The 17,607-nt window shown below is 41.4% G+C and overlaps 1 protein-coding gene across 3 annotated transcripts in view; it reads left to right on the forward strand.

The window, feature by feature from the left end:
* The window catches only part of LOC105025734 (piezo-type mechanosensitive ion channel component 2), a 101,668-nt gene that overhangs the window by 14,284 nt on the left and 69,777 nt on the right, over window positions 1-17,607 (forward strand). For 2 of the 3 annotated variants that reach the window (XM_013139663.4, XM_020041854.3), the window contains exons 2-3: window positions 501-596; window positions 14,432-14,557. In XM_013139663.4, coding sequence (XP_012995117.2) covers window positions 501-596; window positions 14,432-14,557 — 222 coding nt within the window. The remainder of the gene's footprint in view (window positions 1-500; window positions 597-14,431; window positions 14,558-17,607) is intronic. The other variant, XM_020041853.3, reaches the window with a different exon arrangement.

Here is a 17,607-nt window from a genome sequence, read left to right on the forward strand (position 1 = left end):
CACGGATAGACTGCTGCACAGGTTTAAGAGCGGAATGCTTGATTGAACTGGCATCGGCCACAGTTTATCTTAATGGGATCTCAATGTTTTTTTGGCACAGGGAGCCTGGGTAGGCCCTAGACGTCGTTCGGCTCAGTTTTGGCACGTTGACAGAGTTCTGCCATGTTTGCTCCGGGGCCAAACGCGTGGTGTCAAACACCTATGGAATGTCGAGTGCCATGTACGCATCCATCAAAGAACTCGGTGTCAAAGGCTCTGCGGTTTATAGAGCCATCCCTTCCCCTCCCAGCAACAGCCTTTCACACCACTGTCCAACCGCTGCCATGTTAAACTTTTATAGAGCCGCAGACCTTCTTCTCCCTTTAATTTAGAACTGTGCTGCTGCTCGGTCTTATTTTAGTTCCTTCCAATTAACAGTACTAGCTTCGGGGGGGGGGGAGTTCTTCGTGACCAGTTGTGTCTTTGATGGTTTGTGACATGTTACTTCATTTCTCTTACAGCGTGTCTGTTCCGGTACAATGGGCTCTCATTGGTCTACCTCATCTACCTCCTCCTCATCCCGCTGTTTTCAGAACCCACCAGAACAACAATGCAAGGTCTGTCATTTACCTTCTGAATGAACTATGTTTCTACTGCAGTCACACCTTTATTTTGTATGGCTCTCCTACCTGTTATTCCTGTGTGGATACCACGTACTGATACTGCATGTGCTAGTATGTGGAGGTTACATTTATCTGTTTGAGAGTCTACTGTCACATAAAGCACATTTGTAAACTCGTGACTGGTAATTCATTGAGCAAAAAAGCCTCATTAAAGCGCAAGAGGTTAAACAGTTGCATTATCAGGGTTGATGGATGGCCCTGGTGTAGAGGAAGGATTTACAGCACTCAGAGACCGAAAGATTTGTAACTCCCAGATTTGTAACTCCCAGCCTCCCAGTGTGTTGGAGGTGACTACTGGGATGGGATGATGGGGTAGTTGTTGTCATTACGATCCAGGGCCAGGTGTATAATGGCAACAACTACATGCACAGACACACGCACACACCTGGCACACACATCTCCCAATCTGTTACTTTCAAGAACATTGTCATGGGACATTGAAACAAATAAAAAAAAAAAAAAAACATCTGTCCTTGTGAACTTCTTGTACCGTAGTCCTTTGTGTGCTTTTCTGAACATACATTGGCCTGAACAGTACACAAGCGTTTAGTCAAATATAACACATCGCTCCTCTAGTCTTCCTCATTGATCCATAGACACGGTTCTGTGGAAAAAAGAACAGTGACATATTCAGGGAACATGTGTGCCATGCGGGGATAGCACCACTCAGAGAGGCAGGACAAGAGAGTCAGAGTGAGATGAAGGAATGTTGCCTGTCTGCCACGTTAACTCCTCACTCACTCCCCTGTGAGTGTTAGCAGGTTACAAGTTCAACCCTCTGAGCCACTCACTCCCTCTCACGCTCTCACCCAGCCACGCACTCTCCCTCTCACCCGGCCACTCATTCAATCCCTCTCTCACCCAGCCACTTGCTCACTTTCTCGCTCACCCAGCCACCCACTCAGTCAGTCTCTCTGTCTCTCACTCACTTATTAGCCTGTGAAAGCTCATCTTGGACGCCAGCATAAATCTTGGGTTGTTCTTTCTGTTGGGAGGTGTATAGTGAGACACTAGTGGTGTATTGAGAGATTAGATTCCCCCCCGTGTGAAACAACACCCCATCCTATCCTGTCCTCCATTATTGGCCAGACTTATTTCAGCGTTGAATAACCTAGCTGTTATCTGAGAAGAAATGCTGTTTATTTTAGCCACTGCGCCTGGTCTTCTGTAGGTCTGCATTTACACAACATCCTGCCTGAATGTTTATCCCATGGTGAAAGCCAGACCACTTGTGTATTTTTAAATATATAACTGTATGCTGTATTTACTATGTAGAAACACTGTAGTATTTGTGGTCAGCTATTGTAACTAGTTTAAAGGGGGAATGTTTGTTTTCTTTTAAAAAAAGGTTTAGCTTGCCTGGCATAACACAACCAATCGAATGGTCCCACAACTGCAAACCAACCTAAGCCTGACAATACAAATCAAATGCAACTAAAGTAACTGAATTAAAAGAAAGTACCAGTCAATGTATCCTTTTTTTTTTTCTTCTTTCATCCAGAGACTTTCTGTACAACCAGGACTGATACCAGTTAATGGGAATGCAGGCTGTGGGAGACATTCGGTGCTTCTCCATTCCTCTGTTTCTTGCATGTTCAGGCATATCGGCATTATAATGGAAAGATGTGTCTGATGTCATATGTTGCCAGCCTGTTTGCTTTACTTTGAAAAAGTGATCTAGAAGCGAAGTCACATTAGACCCATTACTGTGTGTCGGCTATACAGTAGGAATGATTTGAAGTCTAAGCCAACAGACGGTTCACCTGATTGACTGTTGAGCCCCTAATAATTTGTTCTGTGACAGAAATGAACGAAGTCCGTCTGTGATATGTACAGTACAACCCTGTCTCCACAAATGTTGGGATGCTGTGTAAAATGTAGGGAAAAACCGAATGCAATGATGTGCAAATCACAACATGTCAAATGTTGAAACTGAGAAATGTCATTGTTTCTTGAAAAACATGTGCCCGGTTTGAATTTGATGCCAGCAACATGTTTCAAAAAAGCTGGAACAGGAGCAAAAAAAGACTGGAAAGTTGTGAAATGCAATAAAAAAAAAACTGGTGGAACGTCTCACAACTAATAAGGGTTAATTGGCAACAAGTCAGTGACATGATTGGGTATAAAAAGAGCATCCCAGAGAGGATTTCGGAAGTAAAGATGGGGGTAGTGTCATCGATATGGGAACGACTGCACAGGCAAATAGAAATACATTTCACACATTCAAGTATAGCTGAGGTTTGGGATTCTACTTTCTAACAGGAGCAATAGTCTGAATCTTGTGTATCTTAGATTTTGGCCAGCATCTCATACACAGGGCGACTAAACCATCAATGCTCATCTGACAATGATATAACCCATCGCTTGCAATAGACTTACAGCTCCGGATAAAATGAAGGGACATTTTTCTTTCCTTTCCAAAAAAGTTGAATAGGAAGGTTTGGAGTGAGAAACAGAACGGTTAAAATTAAGAGACCACTGCAAACTGGACGCTTCTGTTCCTCACTCAAAACTTTTCTTTTCAACTTTTTTGGAAAGGATAGAAAAAGGTGCGCTGGTCTCTTAATTTTTTGATCAAAACTAAACAGCAAAAAAAGTGCACAACCCATATCACTTAGCCGCAGCAATGCTGGAAGATGTGGCGTTCTCGAAAAGTTAACTCAGATGAGCCAAACTCTTGGTATGGACTTTAATCCAAGTGCTGTTGTGCACACACTGACTTGGCTTGTAAGAGCCTGCAACATGTTCTTGTCAGAATTGTCTCTTGTCAGGAGGTTCTTTCACCTCCGGGTGACAAGGCTGTGAACTATAATCTAACAAGGTAAAAGTAAATTACGTTACAACGGTCTCCATGTTTTAATCTGGGCGAAGCAGCAGATGAAGCCAAACGGACAGAGACACACCACAGTAATGGAACAAGTTCGCCTGTCATGGACTGACAATGGAAAGGGATGCAGTGAGGCCACAAAGGTCAGGGTTGAAAAGGTTCATAGCTCTTTCATCCTGTAACAGCTGGCTGTAGAGCAGCGGAGAGATTGAGACATTTTCCTCTTCTTTTTCTCTTCTCATCCAGCTGTTTCCTTCACTGCTCCAGCGTTAGGCCTCAGTCCCATCGCAGCTCCCTGACAAACAAGGACATGCATCTCTATCAATTATTTCCGTCAGGTCCTTTATAAACTGTAATGTTCTGTGATTTTACACAGTTTTTCTAAATATGCTTGAGTGACTGCATGTTTTATTATGAAGCATACAACATTGATCTTTTTATTAGAAAATGTTCACCAATATTGCAATTGGAAAATTATTGTTATAATAAGTTAAGGAGGCATTAATATACGGTAGACTACAGGGAGAATTGAAGAAACAGATGATTTTTCTCTTAATCCAGCAATTTGAAATCTCTGTCACATATACGTTTTTAACCCAATTCAACACGTTACACCGTTCTTGTGAAGCCCTAGTTTTTGTTGTTGTTGACCAATTAATTTCTGAAGAGTATAATGTAATGTGAACACTCTTTGAACACTCTTAGGTTACATTTCTTATCTACCTCTACACTGAATTCTTTAACTTGCTCTTCAAGGAGGATTGCAATATTTGAGGATTGTGTGGCCAAATGTTCTAGTTGCACAAGCATTACATCGCAGGCTTCCAATTTTACTAAACATTTTTATGGGGTACTTTTTTGTAGTCTGAACTCACTGACTAGGTGTCTGAACTCTTAAAGGGCAGTTCAACAAGGGTCTTATCTTTCAACTATACAATGTCTGCATGGAAAAGTTTATGCAAAGACTTTGGATTAATGTGGTTGTGGACTCGGCATAAAAGGTTGCAGACTTGGTGCAAGCATCGGGAGACGAGAATAACACTACGTCTGGACCTGAAGAAGAGAGTACAACAAGGATCCTGGCCATATTGGCATTTTGTGTGTTACTCAACCATGCAGGGGTTGCCCTGACTAGATTGTGTTGTTATGGGCTTGTAGGTGCAGCTGCTGGTATCTTTTTGGATGAGATGGAGACTTCTTCCTGACCTCTACTTCACACTCAAGAAGGAATTTTTCCCAGAATTCTGCCAGCTTTTTGGCTGGCTGTTGTCCTGTTATATCAAATAACTCACCGTTAATGACACATCTAGGATGGATTTAGGTTTGCTTGCTTTTGTCACATTTGGATGAGTCAGCATCGTCCTGAAGGCCAAAATGTTCAAACAGTTCAAGAACTTTGGGCCACCTAATCTTGTCATAGGTGTGCATGAACATAAGCACAACATTTTCAGGGGGTTGTCATTCATTTATGGAAATAGGAGATTTTTTACTAAAACGTGCAGGTCATGATTGAGTGCTGTGTGAGCTGCTAACAATGGGCCCAGGACATTTACATGCTGTCACCACGGCCTTGGGGCTCAATGCCCTTGTTTACAACAGTACAATCACTATGATCAGAGGAAATCCTCAATTAGCTCACTCTGATAATTCTTCAGGTGTTTGCTTTTGCTTATGCTTAGTTTATAACACTTTAATGTGGTTGCCAGTCAGGAAAACCTAACACTGTCTGTAAAATACACTGATGTTAAAAGGCTCCTTGAAGATGGATGACATTTCATTGTCACTCCTTGATTTGTCTGACTATGACAGACATGTTTTATAGGGAGAAACAAGGCTAAAAAAACGCTTTCCAGTGTTATCAAATAAGTAGTGTGCTGGTAACCTTAATGTAAACACCCCAGACCACGACGCTTGACACAAAAGTCGTTTCCCATGATGACTCGGATTCTACTGTTACTTATGCACATTCCCAGGAATCTCTGAAATACAGCTACAGCACCACAATAGCAGCTAACCTCACCACAGCTATCCATCCAGTAGGACGGTAATACAAACAGACGTAATCTGTCCTCAGAGAGGTAGACACAGGAGACATAAGGGCTTCCTGAGGAAATAGAGCTCAATGGAGAGGTGGTCACCAGAGGACCCCAGGCCCACGCCTTCCGAAAACCCTCCGTCAAAACCCCTCCGTGTCTTTTCCTCAGGAAGTTGATGAGTCACCAAGAACCGTCGGCCCAAGTAGCTGCCTGCCTGCCATCCCACCTCCCCCTCCCTGTCTCTTTGAATGCCGCCTCAATGCAACATGTCAACCATGGCCCTCGGGGGCCCCATGTTAAGGCCAACCAACAATGAGGCTTTGACTCGTTGTGGCATTGGGTATTTTGTAATGGGGACTGAGTTTGAACATCTGTGGATGTTTCTTACCGTACAAACCTCTGGTCTGGTTGTCTGAAATAGAAATTGGATCATCAGATGCTTGCTTGGCACTGGACTGAATAATAATTATACTGCAGAATGGTTTAGAGAGGCTGAAGAATGCTCATGTCTGCATCATTGTCTGATGGTCTGTCAACTGGCTCTTTCTTTTGAGGTTGCATTCCAAGACCAGCACTGTGTGCTAGCTTGGGCTGGCTCCTTGAAAACTCCTTTTGTTCATTGACAATATTCTTTGGCAGCTCCACATAGACACACCCACACACACACACACACACACACATATACATACACACACATAACTATATACAAATATGTACAAAGCTTCCACACTTTGTTTTGGAGAGACCCAGTGGTGTGTTCTGGGTCATGTTATAGACTCTTAGAAATTTCATGAAGCCTAATTAGAGACTGGGTGAAGGCCTTGTTTTATTTGAGGAATTAACCTCTGTTAGGTATGTTGGTTGATGTAGCGTATTCAGGGTCATTTAAACTATTGGGATACATCTTCTGCCAAGTTCATTAAAAACAGCCAGAAGTAGTAACATAATACTGTGCCCTCATTGATTTGTTATGTGTTACATATAATCTTTTCCCGATTTACATATAATCTTTTCCCGATCATTTATTTCATTCATAATTTAGAAGTCTATATTATTACTAGGACTACTGAATTAGTCAAATGTAAGTCAAGGCAGGGTATCAATTCCCCTAAAATATATTTTTATTTCTTTAAATCTAGATATTTTGTGTTCCTGAAAAAAGTTGTACATCGAGCGATTTTACCGCAAATGACCAATGAGAGTGAATAGAGAGCTGGGCAGTTGTTTTCACTAGGAATGGAGAGCTATGCATTTCCTGTTTTCACAAGGCAATGTTAATAAATTCAACTGGGGTTCAATTAATGACCATGTCATGTTCAAAACTCTGCAACAGAAACCTGCCTCTACAATCTACAACGCTTTGTCTTCTTTGTTTTTATTTACTTTCAAGATGGCAGCCAGAAAATAAAAAGTTTATATTTTTTTCTTATTCTTTTAAGAAGTAGTTTTATCATATAAATATTACTCTAAAGACTCAGAAAAGCAATTATCATGCAAGGTACTACTCCTCTTCCCTATCATTCTTGGCATAATAACATCACTCCACTATTACCAAAATGTGCAGTCATCCCTAATATCAATCTGCATTTTGTTCATGCCACAGTCTAATATGTTTTGGGATTTGCACTCAAGGAATTCACTCCAGGCAGGATATTTATTCCTAGAGAGGCCTTAAAGGGGATGAGGCTTGTGAAGGTAACAGTGGCACGATAGCACAATTTAGATTTCATGCTAGGCAAAGGGTAAGTGCTTTCCACTAGGTTGCACCAGATGAACCAGACTGCAGTGAGAGCAGTAGGTAATGCCTGTAGGGAATGAAGTACTAACACCCAAGTCCGTTTAGCCATCTCAAAGTAAAGAGTTAAAAACGTTTCTGATGTATACATACTGTGTGTATAAATATGTATATTATATGCAGAATTGGGATGGTGATGCATCTTTGTTCTTTTTGCGCTGTGCTGCAGAAGTTAGAATTTAAAGTCCAACTCTTCGAGAGTCAGAGAGTCTCTGACAGATTTTACTGAAACTTGCGTGATTGGAAAACAAATGCTTGTGTTTCGGGTGTTTCGGGTTAGTTATGTATGGTTTGTAGCAATTTGTGCAAGCGTAAAAAGCTGCCAAATTCTTGTCTTGATTTAAGGCTTCACTTTTCCCTTTGGAATCTGTTATTGGTGTTTGTCAAAGTGACTACCAAAGACCTGTCAAAAAAAGTAAAGGAAGCCATTATGAGTTGGAAAAATCTGAAAGAAATCTATCCTAAATATAGCCAAAACCTTAAGCTAACCAAAAACAACACTTTGGAACATAATGAAGGATATTACTGGTGAGATCAGCTGTCCCCGGTAGGCCAAGAAAGACATCTACATTGAATGATCAAAGAATGCAAAAATTAAAATGCAACTGGCAGACCAGGAAAGAAAGAGGTAGGCATAGATGTGTCACTTTTGTAGGTGGCCAACCCATCTGAGGGAGTCGCTAGGATGCAATGAAACAAGGAAATCCCTACTGACAGTGCCAGACCCCAACCCAGGCAATGTATCCCTCAATGGAGCTCGTTTGTTCCTGTCAGCCAGTGGGACCGTCAATGCCAGTATACTGATTCTTCAAATATTATACTGCAAGTATACACTAGTAACAGATTTATTTAATAAAATGTCAGATTTCACTGTCATTTGAGCTGACCTGAACAAGTAGCCCACTAGCTGAATGGCTGTTGACAATGGCTCCCATGACAAAGAAAATCAATGACAATGACAATTTGTTAACTGTTGGAGATCATTTTAGTCAACTGAACCACCACCCTAACCCACTTGGTTTCCTTTCATTCTTCTCTTGCTCTGACTGTATGGAATAACAAATCACATTTCCTCTCCCTAATAAGAACAGCAGTAAATAGTCACAGATTCACAAAGAAAAGATTGTGAATAATGTGATTTACTCCTTGTTGGTGATTTGTAAAGGCCCATAAAGAGCTGTACTCACAGGCAACACGATTGGCCAGGAGCCTAGAAGGCGGGCGCATTCTCCCTTTCAAAACAATTACAAGTTATGATGGGCCAGACAGAAGCCAAGTTGCAACTCGAGCATCGTTGGCCCCACGCAAGCTGGGACCCAAGCTGGGGGCCCGTTTAAATGAGCTAAGCAGCTCACTCCCACAGCTTGGCAGCCTTCACCTCGCCCAGGGACGATCTTTAAATGCGATTAAATTGATGACATTTCTAAATTCAGATTACAGTGGTGGGAATTAGAAACATGTGGGTCTCGTGCTGAACACACACCATCCGGTCGCCGGTCCCCTTTCCTACCTGCAAAATTGCATTCCGTTAATGTCAACATGAATACAGACACGGTATTGAGGGGAACAGAGGGGAAAACGGAGAGAGGGAGAACAAGGGAGAGGGAGGGAGCATGAGAGAGGAGGGAGAAAGACAGAGACAAAAGGGGAGAGAAACAAAGTAGCGATTTTTGTTTTTTTGTTGCTGATGTTAAATGATCTGCCTGCGCAACCTATTTTGTCCTAACTAAACCACCCCCCCCCCCCCCACACACACACACACACACACACATACACAAGGACACACAGAACATCTGGCCCATATTTCAGCTTCCTGTGTATCGCCTTTCTACCGACGATGGGACATTCTCATGGTGTTTTTCAGAATTTCCTGGTACATCTAATGACTTCAATACATGATACAACTGCTGGGCAGGCCTCTGTCAAATCAGCCATTTTGAACATTCACTCAGAATCAGTACAAGTTGATCAGAAGTTGCTAGTAATTAATTTACAAATTATTAAAATGCACAAACGATTAATTAATGTTACACACAATTTTCCTTTTAATGGTTTTTCTAATTTAGTGTTAGTTCTTGTTGATGTTAGGCATAAACATTCTCACCAAGATGTACAGTAATTATGATACATAAACATATAAACTGGGCACTTATGTACAATGGATATAAAAAGTCTACACACCCCTGTTAAAATGCCAAGTTTTTGTAAAAGAATGAGACAAAGATAAATCATGTCAGAACTTTTTCCAGTTTTAATGTGACCTATAATGTGAACAATTCAATTGAAAAACAAAAAAGGAAATCTTCCAGGGGGAAAAATGACAAATAAAAACCTTACTATAACCTGGTTGCATAAGTGTGCACACCCTCTTATAACTGGGGATGTGGCTGTGTTCAGAATTAACCAATCACATTCAAACTTAATCCCAAATAAAGTTCAGCTGTTCTAGTAGGATTTTCCTGACATTTTCTTAGTTGCATCTCAGAGCAAAAGCCATGGTCAGCAGAGAGCTTCCAAAGCATCAGAGGGATCTCATTGTTGAAAGATATCAGTCAGGAGAAGGGTACAAAAGAATTTCCAAAGCAATGGATATACCATGGAACACAGTGAAGACAGTCATCAAGTGGAGAAAATATGGCACAACAGAGACATTACCAAGAACTGGACACCCCTCCAAAATTGATGAAAAGATGAGAAGAAAACTGGTCAGGGAGGCTTCCAAGAGGCCTACAGCAACATTAGGCTGCAGGAATTACTGGATGTGTGCTACATGTGACAACAATCTCCGGTATTCTTCATATGAATGGGCTATGGGGAGGGTGGCAAGATGGAAGCCTTTTCTTACAAAGAAAAACATCCCGGCTGAAGTTTGCAAAAACAAAAAGCAAGAAGCACGTGGGAAAATGTGTTATGGTCTGATGAAATCAAGGTTGAACTTTTTGGCCATAATTCCAAAAGGTATGTTTGGTGCAAAAAAAACACTGAACATAACCCAAAGAACACCATACCCACAGTGAAGCATGGTGGTGGCAGCATCGTGCTTTGGGGCTGTTTTTCTTCAGCTGGAACCGGGGCCTTAGTCAGGGTGGAGGGAATTATGAACAGTTCCAAATACCAGGCAATTTTGGCACAAAACCTTCAGGCGTCCATTAGAAAGCTGAAGATGAAGTTGACCTTTCAGCACGACAACGACCCAAAGCATACACCCAAATTCACAAAAGCATGGCTTCACCAGAAGAAGCTTAAAGTTTTGGAATGGCCCAGCCAGAGCCCAGACCTGAATCCAATTAAACATCTGTGGTGTGATCTGAAGAGGGCTGTGCACAGGAGATGTCCTCGCAATCGTACAGATTTGGAGCGCTTTTGCCAAGAAGAGTGGGCAAATATTGCCACGTCAAGAAGTGCCATGCTTATAGACTCCTACCCAAAAAGATTGAGTGCTGTAATAAAATCAAAAGGTGCTTAAAGAAAGTATTAGTTTAAGGGTGTGCACACTTATGCAAACAGGGTATTGTTTTTTTTGTTTGTTATTTTTTCCTCAAAGATTTCAGTTTTTCAATTGAATTGTTCACATTATAGGTCATATTAAAGGTGGAAAAAGTTCTGACATGATTTATTTTTGTCTCATTCTTTTACATCACAAGGACCTGGCATTTTAACAGGGGTGTGTAGACTTTTTATATCCACTGTATGTCAGTGGCATATTTCATCAGTTTCCCATTGTAATGTTGGCGCTGCTCCCCAAAAACATTCATCTAGACCAGGGGTGGGCAATATTTTTCACTGGGGGGCCACACTGAAAATGCCAGAGAGCATCGTGGGCCAGATTACTTTTTTAACAAACACGCCTAAAAAACACACAACATAGCTAACTCTGATAACTTGCCTATTATATTTATGCATATTTATTTTCCACGCAGCACCGTTTTCATAATTGAACTTCATCTACTTTAACGTTTTTTTTATTATTTAATGTTAACAACTGTTATTATGGCAGGCAAAGGCCTAAAAAAAATCCCTTTTAGGGTTATTACTCAATAGAAATGTTGCAACACATATTTGCCTTAAAACCTAACTTTCAACTCAACAGAGTAAGCTATAAGGTATAGTGTATAACAGTTATATAGGTATACTAGTTATTAGGGCAGACATAAGTCTATGAAATCACTTCTGAAGAGTTTCACTCAAAGCAAATGTTGGTATAATTGTCTTCATCTAACTTACAGTATATTTTTTGTACTACGTGCTTTTAACGACAGCGATTCCAGCAGCCCAGACCCAAGAAATCAACTTTTAGGGCTACTCAATATGAACAGGAGAGCCTCGTATGGGCGTTGACAAGTGAGGTGAAGTCAGGAGTCATTTCTGCTGAAGCAGTGTGCGGTTCTGTTGAAAAAGTGTGCGGTACTGCTGCAATATGTTCATCAGTGAGGCTGCATCTGCGCTTGGACTTGTTGAATTGTAGCATCGGGTGACAGTTTTGGTATTTCCCTGCATGCTTGCTCAGGAAGTGCCTCTGTTAGCTTAACATATTAAGCAAGTTGCTTTACCTGCGACATCTGCAAATAAATATTTTCTGTCAAGAGTTTTTTAAATACCCTGCTTTCGTTATCAACTTTTCTTAGGCTCATTTCCAGAGATCGATAGCCATCAATTGCGTATAGTACGTACAAATGATAACTTCCGCGCGTGGATTGTGATGCTGGTCCCTACGTATCATAGCAACGCAAATACCTAGTTTCAACTTAAAGGTATTTTAAACAGACAGTATGATACTGCTGTACTTATTACTGGGAGTGACATGGGACTTTTAATTTGAAAATAAATAAATATGCAACAGTAAATAAAGTAAAAAAAAAAGCTTTGGATGTATTGCGAGCCGGATAGAATGACTCAACGGGCCGGATCCGGCCCGGGGGCTTTATCTTGCCCAGGTCTGATGTAGACAGAAGAATCTGACCAGTAGCCTAGGTGATTATGATGTGACGTGTCCGCTGTTTGATGCGCGGAGCCTTATTAAGTGTGGGTAATGGCGCCGTCTGTCAACTTCACACACCAAGCTTGTTATGGTGAAGAACCACACTGAACAGGGTTTGCTACAGAGAATAGAGTGAGGTGAGAAAGTTACCCTGCAGACATGTTGTGTTGGAATAATACTTCTCGAAAACAACTAATCGAAAACAGACAAGGAAGCCAACTACAATTTGAGGCTTGAGACCATTCAAAATGTCTTTGTGGGCGTGCCATTCTGGCTAATGAGACATTAATGCATAACATATTTACATTTTACTGTAATTGTAGGCCCAAGCATTACAGGGAGTTCAATCCACTGTAAGATGACAACAGGCATTCAACTACATTTTGGTTGGAAGTTGGATTTTGCAATGATAAAATGACAAGCGCCACCAAATGCGAGTGTCCATATTTATGCGGTGTCCGGACAACATCCCACGTCTATGGACATCGCGGTGGGATCATTCATCCTCATAGAGAGATGGAAGTGGTCCTCTGGGTGTTAACAGGAGTGTTCTTCTGTTCTGTGTCAGGGGTCTGACAGCTGCACTTCTCCCTTCTCCGTTCTCGCACTCAGCTTCTCACCCAAGGCGGAAAAAAAATATTAATTTAAAGCATGAAATTAAAGGGAAAACTACAGAAATAGCATATTTTCTGACATACGGTATGTATGTTTTCCAAATACATTTAGCAATGTGTGACACACACTAAAATATATAAACTAAGAGGCAAGTGTTAATCTGTCAGTTTGTCTTGCTTAGAGTTACAGTATCTATCCATATTTTTTAATATTACTTGTACTGTACTTTGTTTGTTTTCATGAAGCCCTGCCAACATCTTGTTTAAATCTACCATTAACTGAGTTGGCTTTTCTGCTTCCTGGTTAGATGATGTACTGGGCTAACAGACAGGGTCCTGTGTAGCTCAATTGATGGAGCATGGTACCTACAACGGAAGGGTTGTGGGTTCAATTTCCACTGGGGCCAGTAGAAAAGAAGTATGAACCTGAATGTGCTCACTATTCTAAATTGTTTTGGATTACAACATCTGCTTGATTACTGAAATGTCATGTGAAATTGATTGAACCAGCTGAAACATATCGGTTCACAGTGTTCTTTTCTCCTGCTGTCTTGAGGTGACCTTTCGTCCATATTCATGTAAGCCTTTCAATCAGCCTTACGACGGATGATCAATCATTTCCAAGCGTTGAACTCCGTTTTAATCCATCTCCTTTGCCGAATAGTGAGCTCACCATGTGATTAGGTTGGTTCTTGACTGATGGCCTCCGGGCTGCCAAAAACATCTCTGTGATTTTACTGGCCATGCTCAGCGGAGACGTCTCCAAAATATTCCTGTATATGGAGGTTATGGAGGTGGATTACAGCAGGCCTACCTGGGTATTCATTCTTGTTTGATCTTCAGTTGAGAAATGATCAATGTTAGCTTGGATACTTTGAAACATGATACTTTATCAATTCTGATCATTCTTATCTCCAGGTTTGTCCTGTACAACCATGGTCCTTCAAGAGCATCCTGGAATTTGTCTTTCTACTTCTGTAAAAAAAAAAAAAAAATCATCCACCCGTCAACATTTTCCTTGTTTTGTGGCATAACTGAGCCCATTTAATTTGATTGGATAATAAGAATTTGGAGATATAGTATGTCAAGATTGCTCTATTTACACTGATCCAGATTGTGGCAGATCTACATGACCCCGGGGTCCCACTGAGCATGGTGCACACTGGATCATTGCACTCAAAACTGGTTCATCTTAGAGATCCAGCAGGTTTATTCAACGTTAGGGAAAACTGCTTTTCTCTACAAGACTACAACACACCGTACCCATAGAATTTTCTTTCTCCGAATATACTCAACTTAGATGGGCTATTCAAATGCCTGAGAAGCGATATTTCTGTTGCTCAATGTGAATGCTTTATGTAATTGTTTTAATAGTTAGATGTTTAGATACATATTTTTATTTTGTGTATCAGAGGGATAGATCCAAGGCTGACTCTCTGAATGAATGAATGAATGAATAAATAAATGTAAAAATAAATACATTCCGAATAAAATCTGACTGTGTTTCCCTCCCTTTCAGGCCACACAGGGCGCTTGCTTAAGTCCTTGTGCTTCACCAGTCTGGCCTTCCTGCTGCTGCACGTTATCTACCAGATCACCATCAACAGTCTACTAGCAGGGGACAGCATAAATCCTAACTTCAATTGTGAGTACCGACCTTCTCGACTCAGCCGTCTTCCTTGTGTAAAAAATGCGTACACACACAGAAGTGTGCACATGCTTGTGCACAAACGCAGTCTATCTCCCTCTTACGCACGCACGCTCACACACTTATCTGTGTCCATCCTGACTTTTGACTCGGAACATCGTTGTGGTATCACATGCTTTCCCAACGGATCAGTAAGTGAGGAACTGTAAGGAACCATCAATTTTTTTTTCAAAAGCACTGTTTTTATGTAATCTGATTACAATATTTTAATTTGTAACGTAACAGATTACAGTTACTGTTTTTGCTTGTAATCGGTTACATGTACATGTAATGGATTACTTGTAATCTATTAATCCCCAACTCTGCTTGTAAGTGGGAGGAAACCTGTGCTTCACTGAGGGTCTCCTGGGCAGGCTGGGGCGACAGGTCACGTGCCTGGATCAGCTTACCCGCTGGCCCTGACACCAGGGTGTTAAGACCACAACAGAAGACTCAGCCTGGGGCAGAGGCCCAATACAGGTCCCCCTGGTGCTGCACACCGCTGGAACAGCTCTCCCAGAGCAACGTAAGCCACAACATCTGCACTCAAGATGGGGATTAACACAATGAAAAGAAATACCTCCCTCACCACCAGTGAGTCCTGACTGAAGTGCACTTGAACGCCGAAATATTCAGAGCGAAGGTCGTCTGTCTCACGCAAGTCGAGTGGCATCGTGAAAGTTCCCAGCATCACCGTACACAGTCATGTCGAAAGACCGAACGAAAACAAATGCTTAACAGTTCGCCAAGGGCTGAAAACCCCAGGCAACTGTAGCTGTGTGAGAGATGTAAATGGTTGTTAGAGGAAGGTATGGGGCTTTGTATCATCTTAAAACCTCTGTCTAGACAGGAGAGTGCCAATGCAAACCTTTTTTTGTTTTCAAATACTGATGAAAATGGACTGCCAAACACAGAGAAAAGGATAGTTAAGGCGATGCTGGAGTCAGTTGTATTCCAAATGCACTGATTATCAGGAGAAATAGGACGCGCCAAAGGCCTGCTCCTGGGTGTGATTAAAGTAAGCAACATATACTCTGAAATGGGGAGAGAATTTCACCTCATGTCACGTTTGGCTGCAAACTCTTTTAAGAGAGGCTTAGGCTTGGATGGAATACAACATTAAGAATCCATTTAGACCATTTAAAAAAGGGAATTTCTTGTCCACACTACACTGTTTAAGTAAAGCCAGATTAGTGCAAATCTCTGACAAGCTCATGGCAAACTTAAAGTCAGGACTACAACAGTAAGATTCATTCTAAAGTTAACATTTGTCCAGCTACAATATAAAACTGTGAGGAATTAGCAGTACCATTTTAAAGTCCAATTTGCTAAGGATTAACGTTTAATGACCGTGTTCTGTTTCTGTGTTATATTGCAAAAGAAACGCAGACCTGCAGGTAAGAGGGCGCCAAAGACAACATTTGGCAGTGGGCTCAGGACAAAGAGAGCTCAAGACTTGAGATCCTTTTGAAACATTCTGTACTGTAACTAAGATGCAATTTAGTTAAGAACAAAGCCACTGAGCTATTTACTCATCGTTCCAACAACCAAGTAAACACAAGTTTTTCACATTTGTTATGCGATAACTATTTATGCTGTCTGGACCCTGGGCCATTCAACAGCAAACATAACTGAATTTCTATTTGACCGCATGATTTGGTTTGCAGCTACGTTTCTGTCTGCTTTCATTCCATGGACTTTAGACAAATATACATGTGTTAATTATGTATACACCGACAGGTGAAGGGAATAACAGATAATCTCCTTATCATGGCACCTGTCAGTGGGTGGGATATATTAGGCAGCAAGTGAACATTATGTCTTCAAAGTTGACGTGTTTGAAGCAGGAAAAATGGGCAAGCGTAAGGATCTGAGCAACTTTGACAAGGGCCAAATTGTGATGGCTAGATGACTGGGTCAGAGCATCTCCAAAACTGAAGTTCCACCTCACAACTTACAGGACTTAAAGGATCTGCTGCTAAGGTCTTGGTTCCAGATACCACAGCACACCTTCAGAGGTCTGGTGGAGTCCATACCTTGACAGGTCAGGTCTGTTTTGGCGGCAAAAGGGGGACCTACACAATATTAGGAAGGTGGTCATAATGTTATGTCTTTCCGGTGTATGTAGGCTGCAGTCAAAACGAATGCCCTGATTGGTTACAACCCCCATGTGACCAAGTGTTGTAAGATGAACAACAGGGATGTCGGTTTGCTCCTAGATGTGGCAGCTCCCTCCCAGCATCCTCAGTATGGTTCTGAAAGGTCAAAGGTTGAACACAGGAGAGCTAGTGGTAGAATGGCGGTGCATTGTGAGTCAGCGGTTTGGCTGAAACACATGTCAGACAGATGTGTGTGTGTGTGTGTCACTCCCCATGCCTCATGTCTGGACCTGACACGCTACATCTGTTTACCCCTGTTTGAGCTCTGCTGTGCTGTTTGTTCTTTGCTCTATTTCTTACGCTCTGCAATTCGCGTTCTCACGTCTCATTCCTGCACGGTAGGGTACGCGCTAATCTAATACTCCTCAAAATACCCTCTGAAAACATGGTCACTTGCTACATTTGAACCACTGTGTGAACCAAGCTCCACAAATCTCCTCTTCAAAAGTTAGAAAATGTGTCTTTATATTAAATTACAGGCGTTTGTCATTGTTTGTTGCTCACTTTCCACAAATCTCCTCTTCAAAAGTTAGAAAATTTGTCTTGATATTCAATTACAGGTGTTTGTCATTGTTTGTTGTTCACCCTCCACAAATCTCCTCTTCATTTGTCTTTATATTAAATTACAGGCGTTTGTCATTGTTTGTTGCTCACTTTCCACAAATCTCCTCTTCAAAAGTTAGAAAATTTGTCTTGATATTAAATTACAGGCGTTTGTCATTGTTTGTTACTCACCCTCCACAAATCTCCTTTTCAAAAGTTAGAAAATGTGTCTTGATATTCAATTACAGTGGTTTGTCATTGTTTGTTGCTCACTTTCCACAAATCCCTCTTCAAAAGTTAGAACAT

This window comes from Esox lucius, chromosome 21 (assembly GCF_011004845.1).
Source record: "Esox lucius isolate fEsoLuc1 chromosome 21, fEsoLuc1.pri, whole genome shotgun sequence".
Taxonomy (NCBI): domain Eukaryota; kingdom Metazoa; phylum Chordata; class Actinopteri; order Esociformes; family Esocidae; genus Esox; species Esox lucius.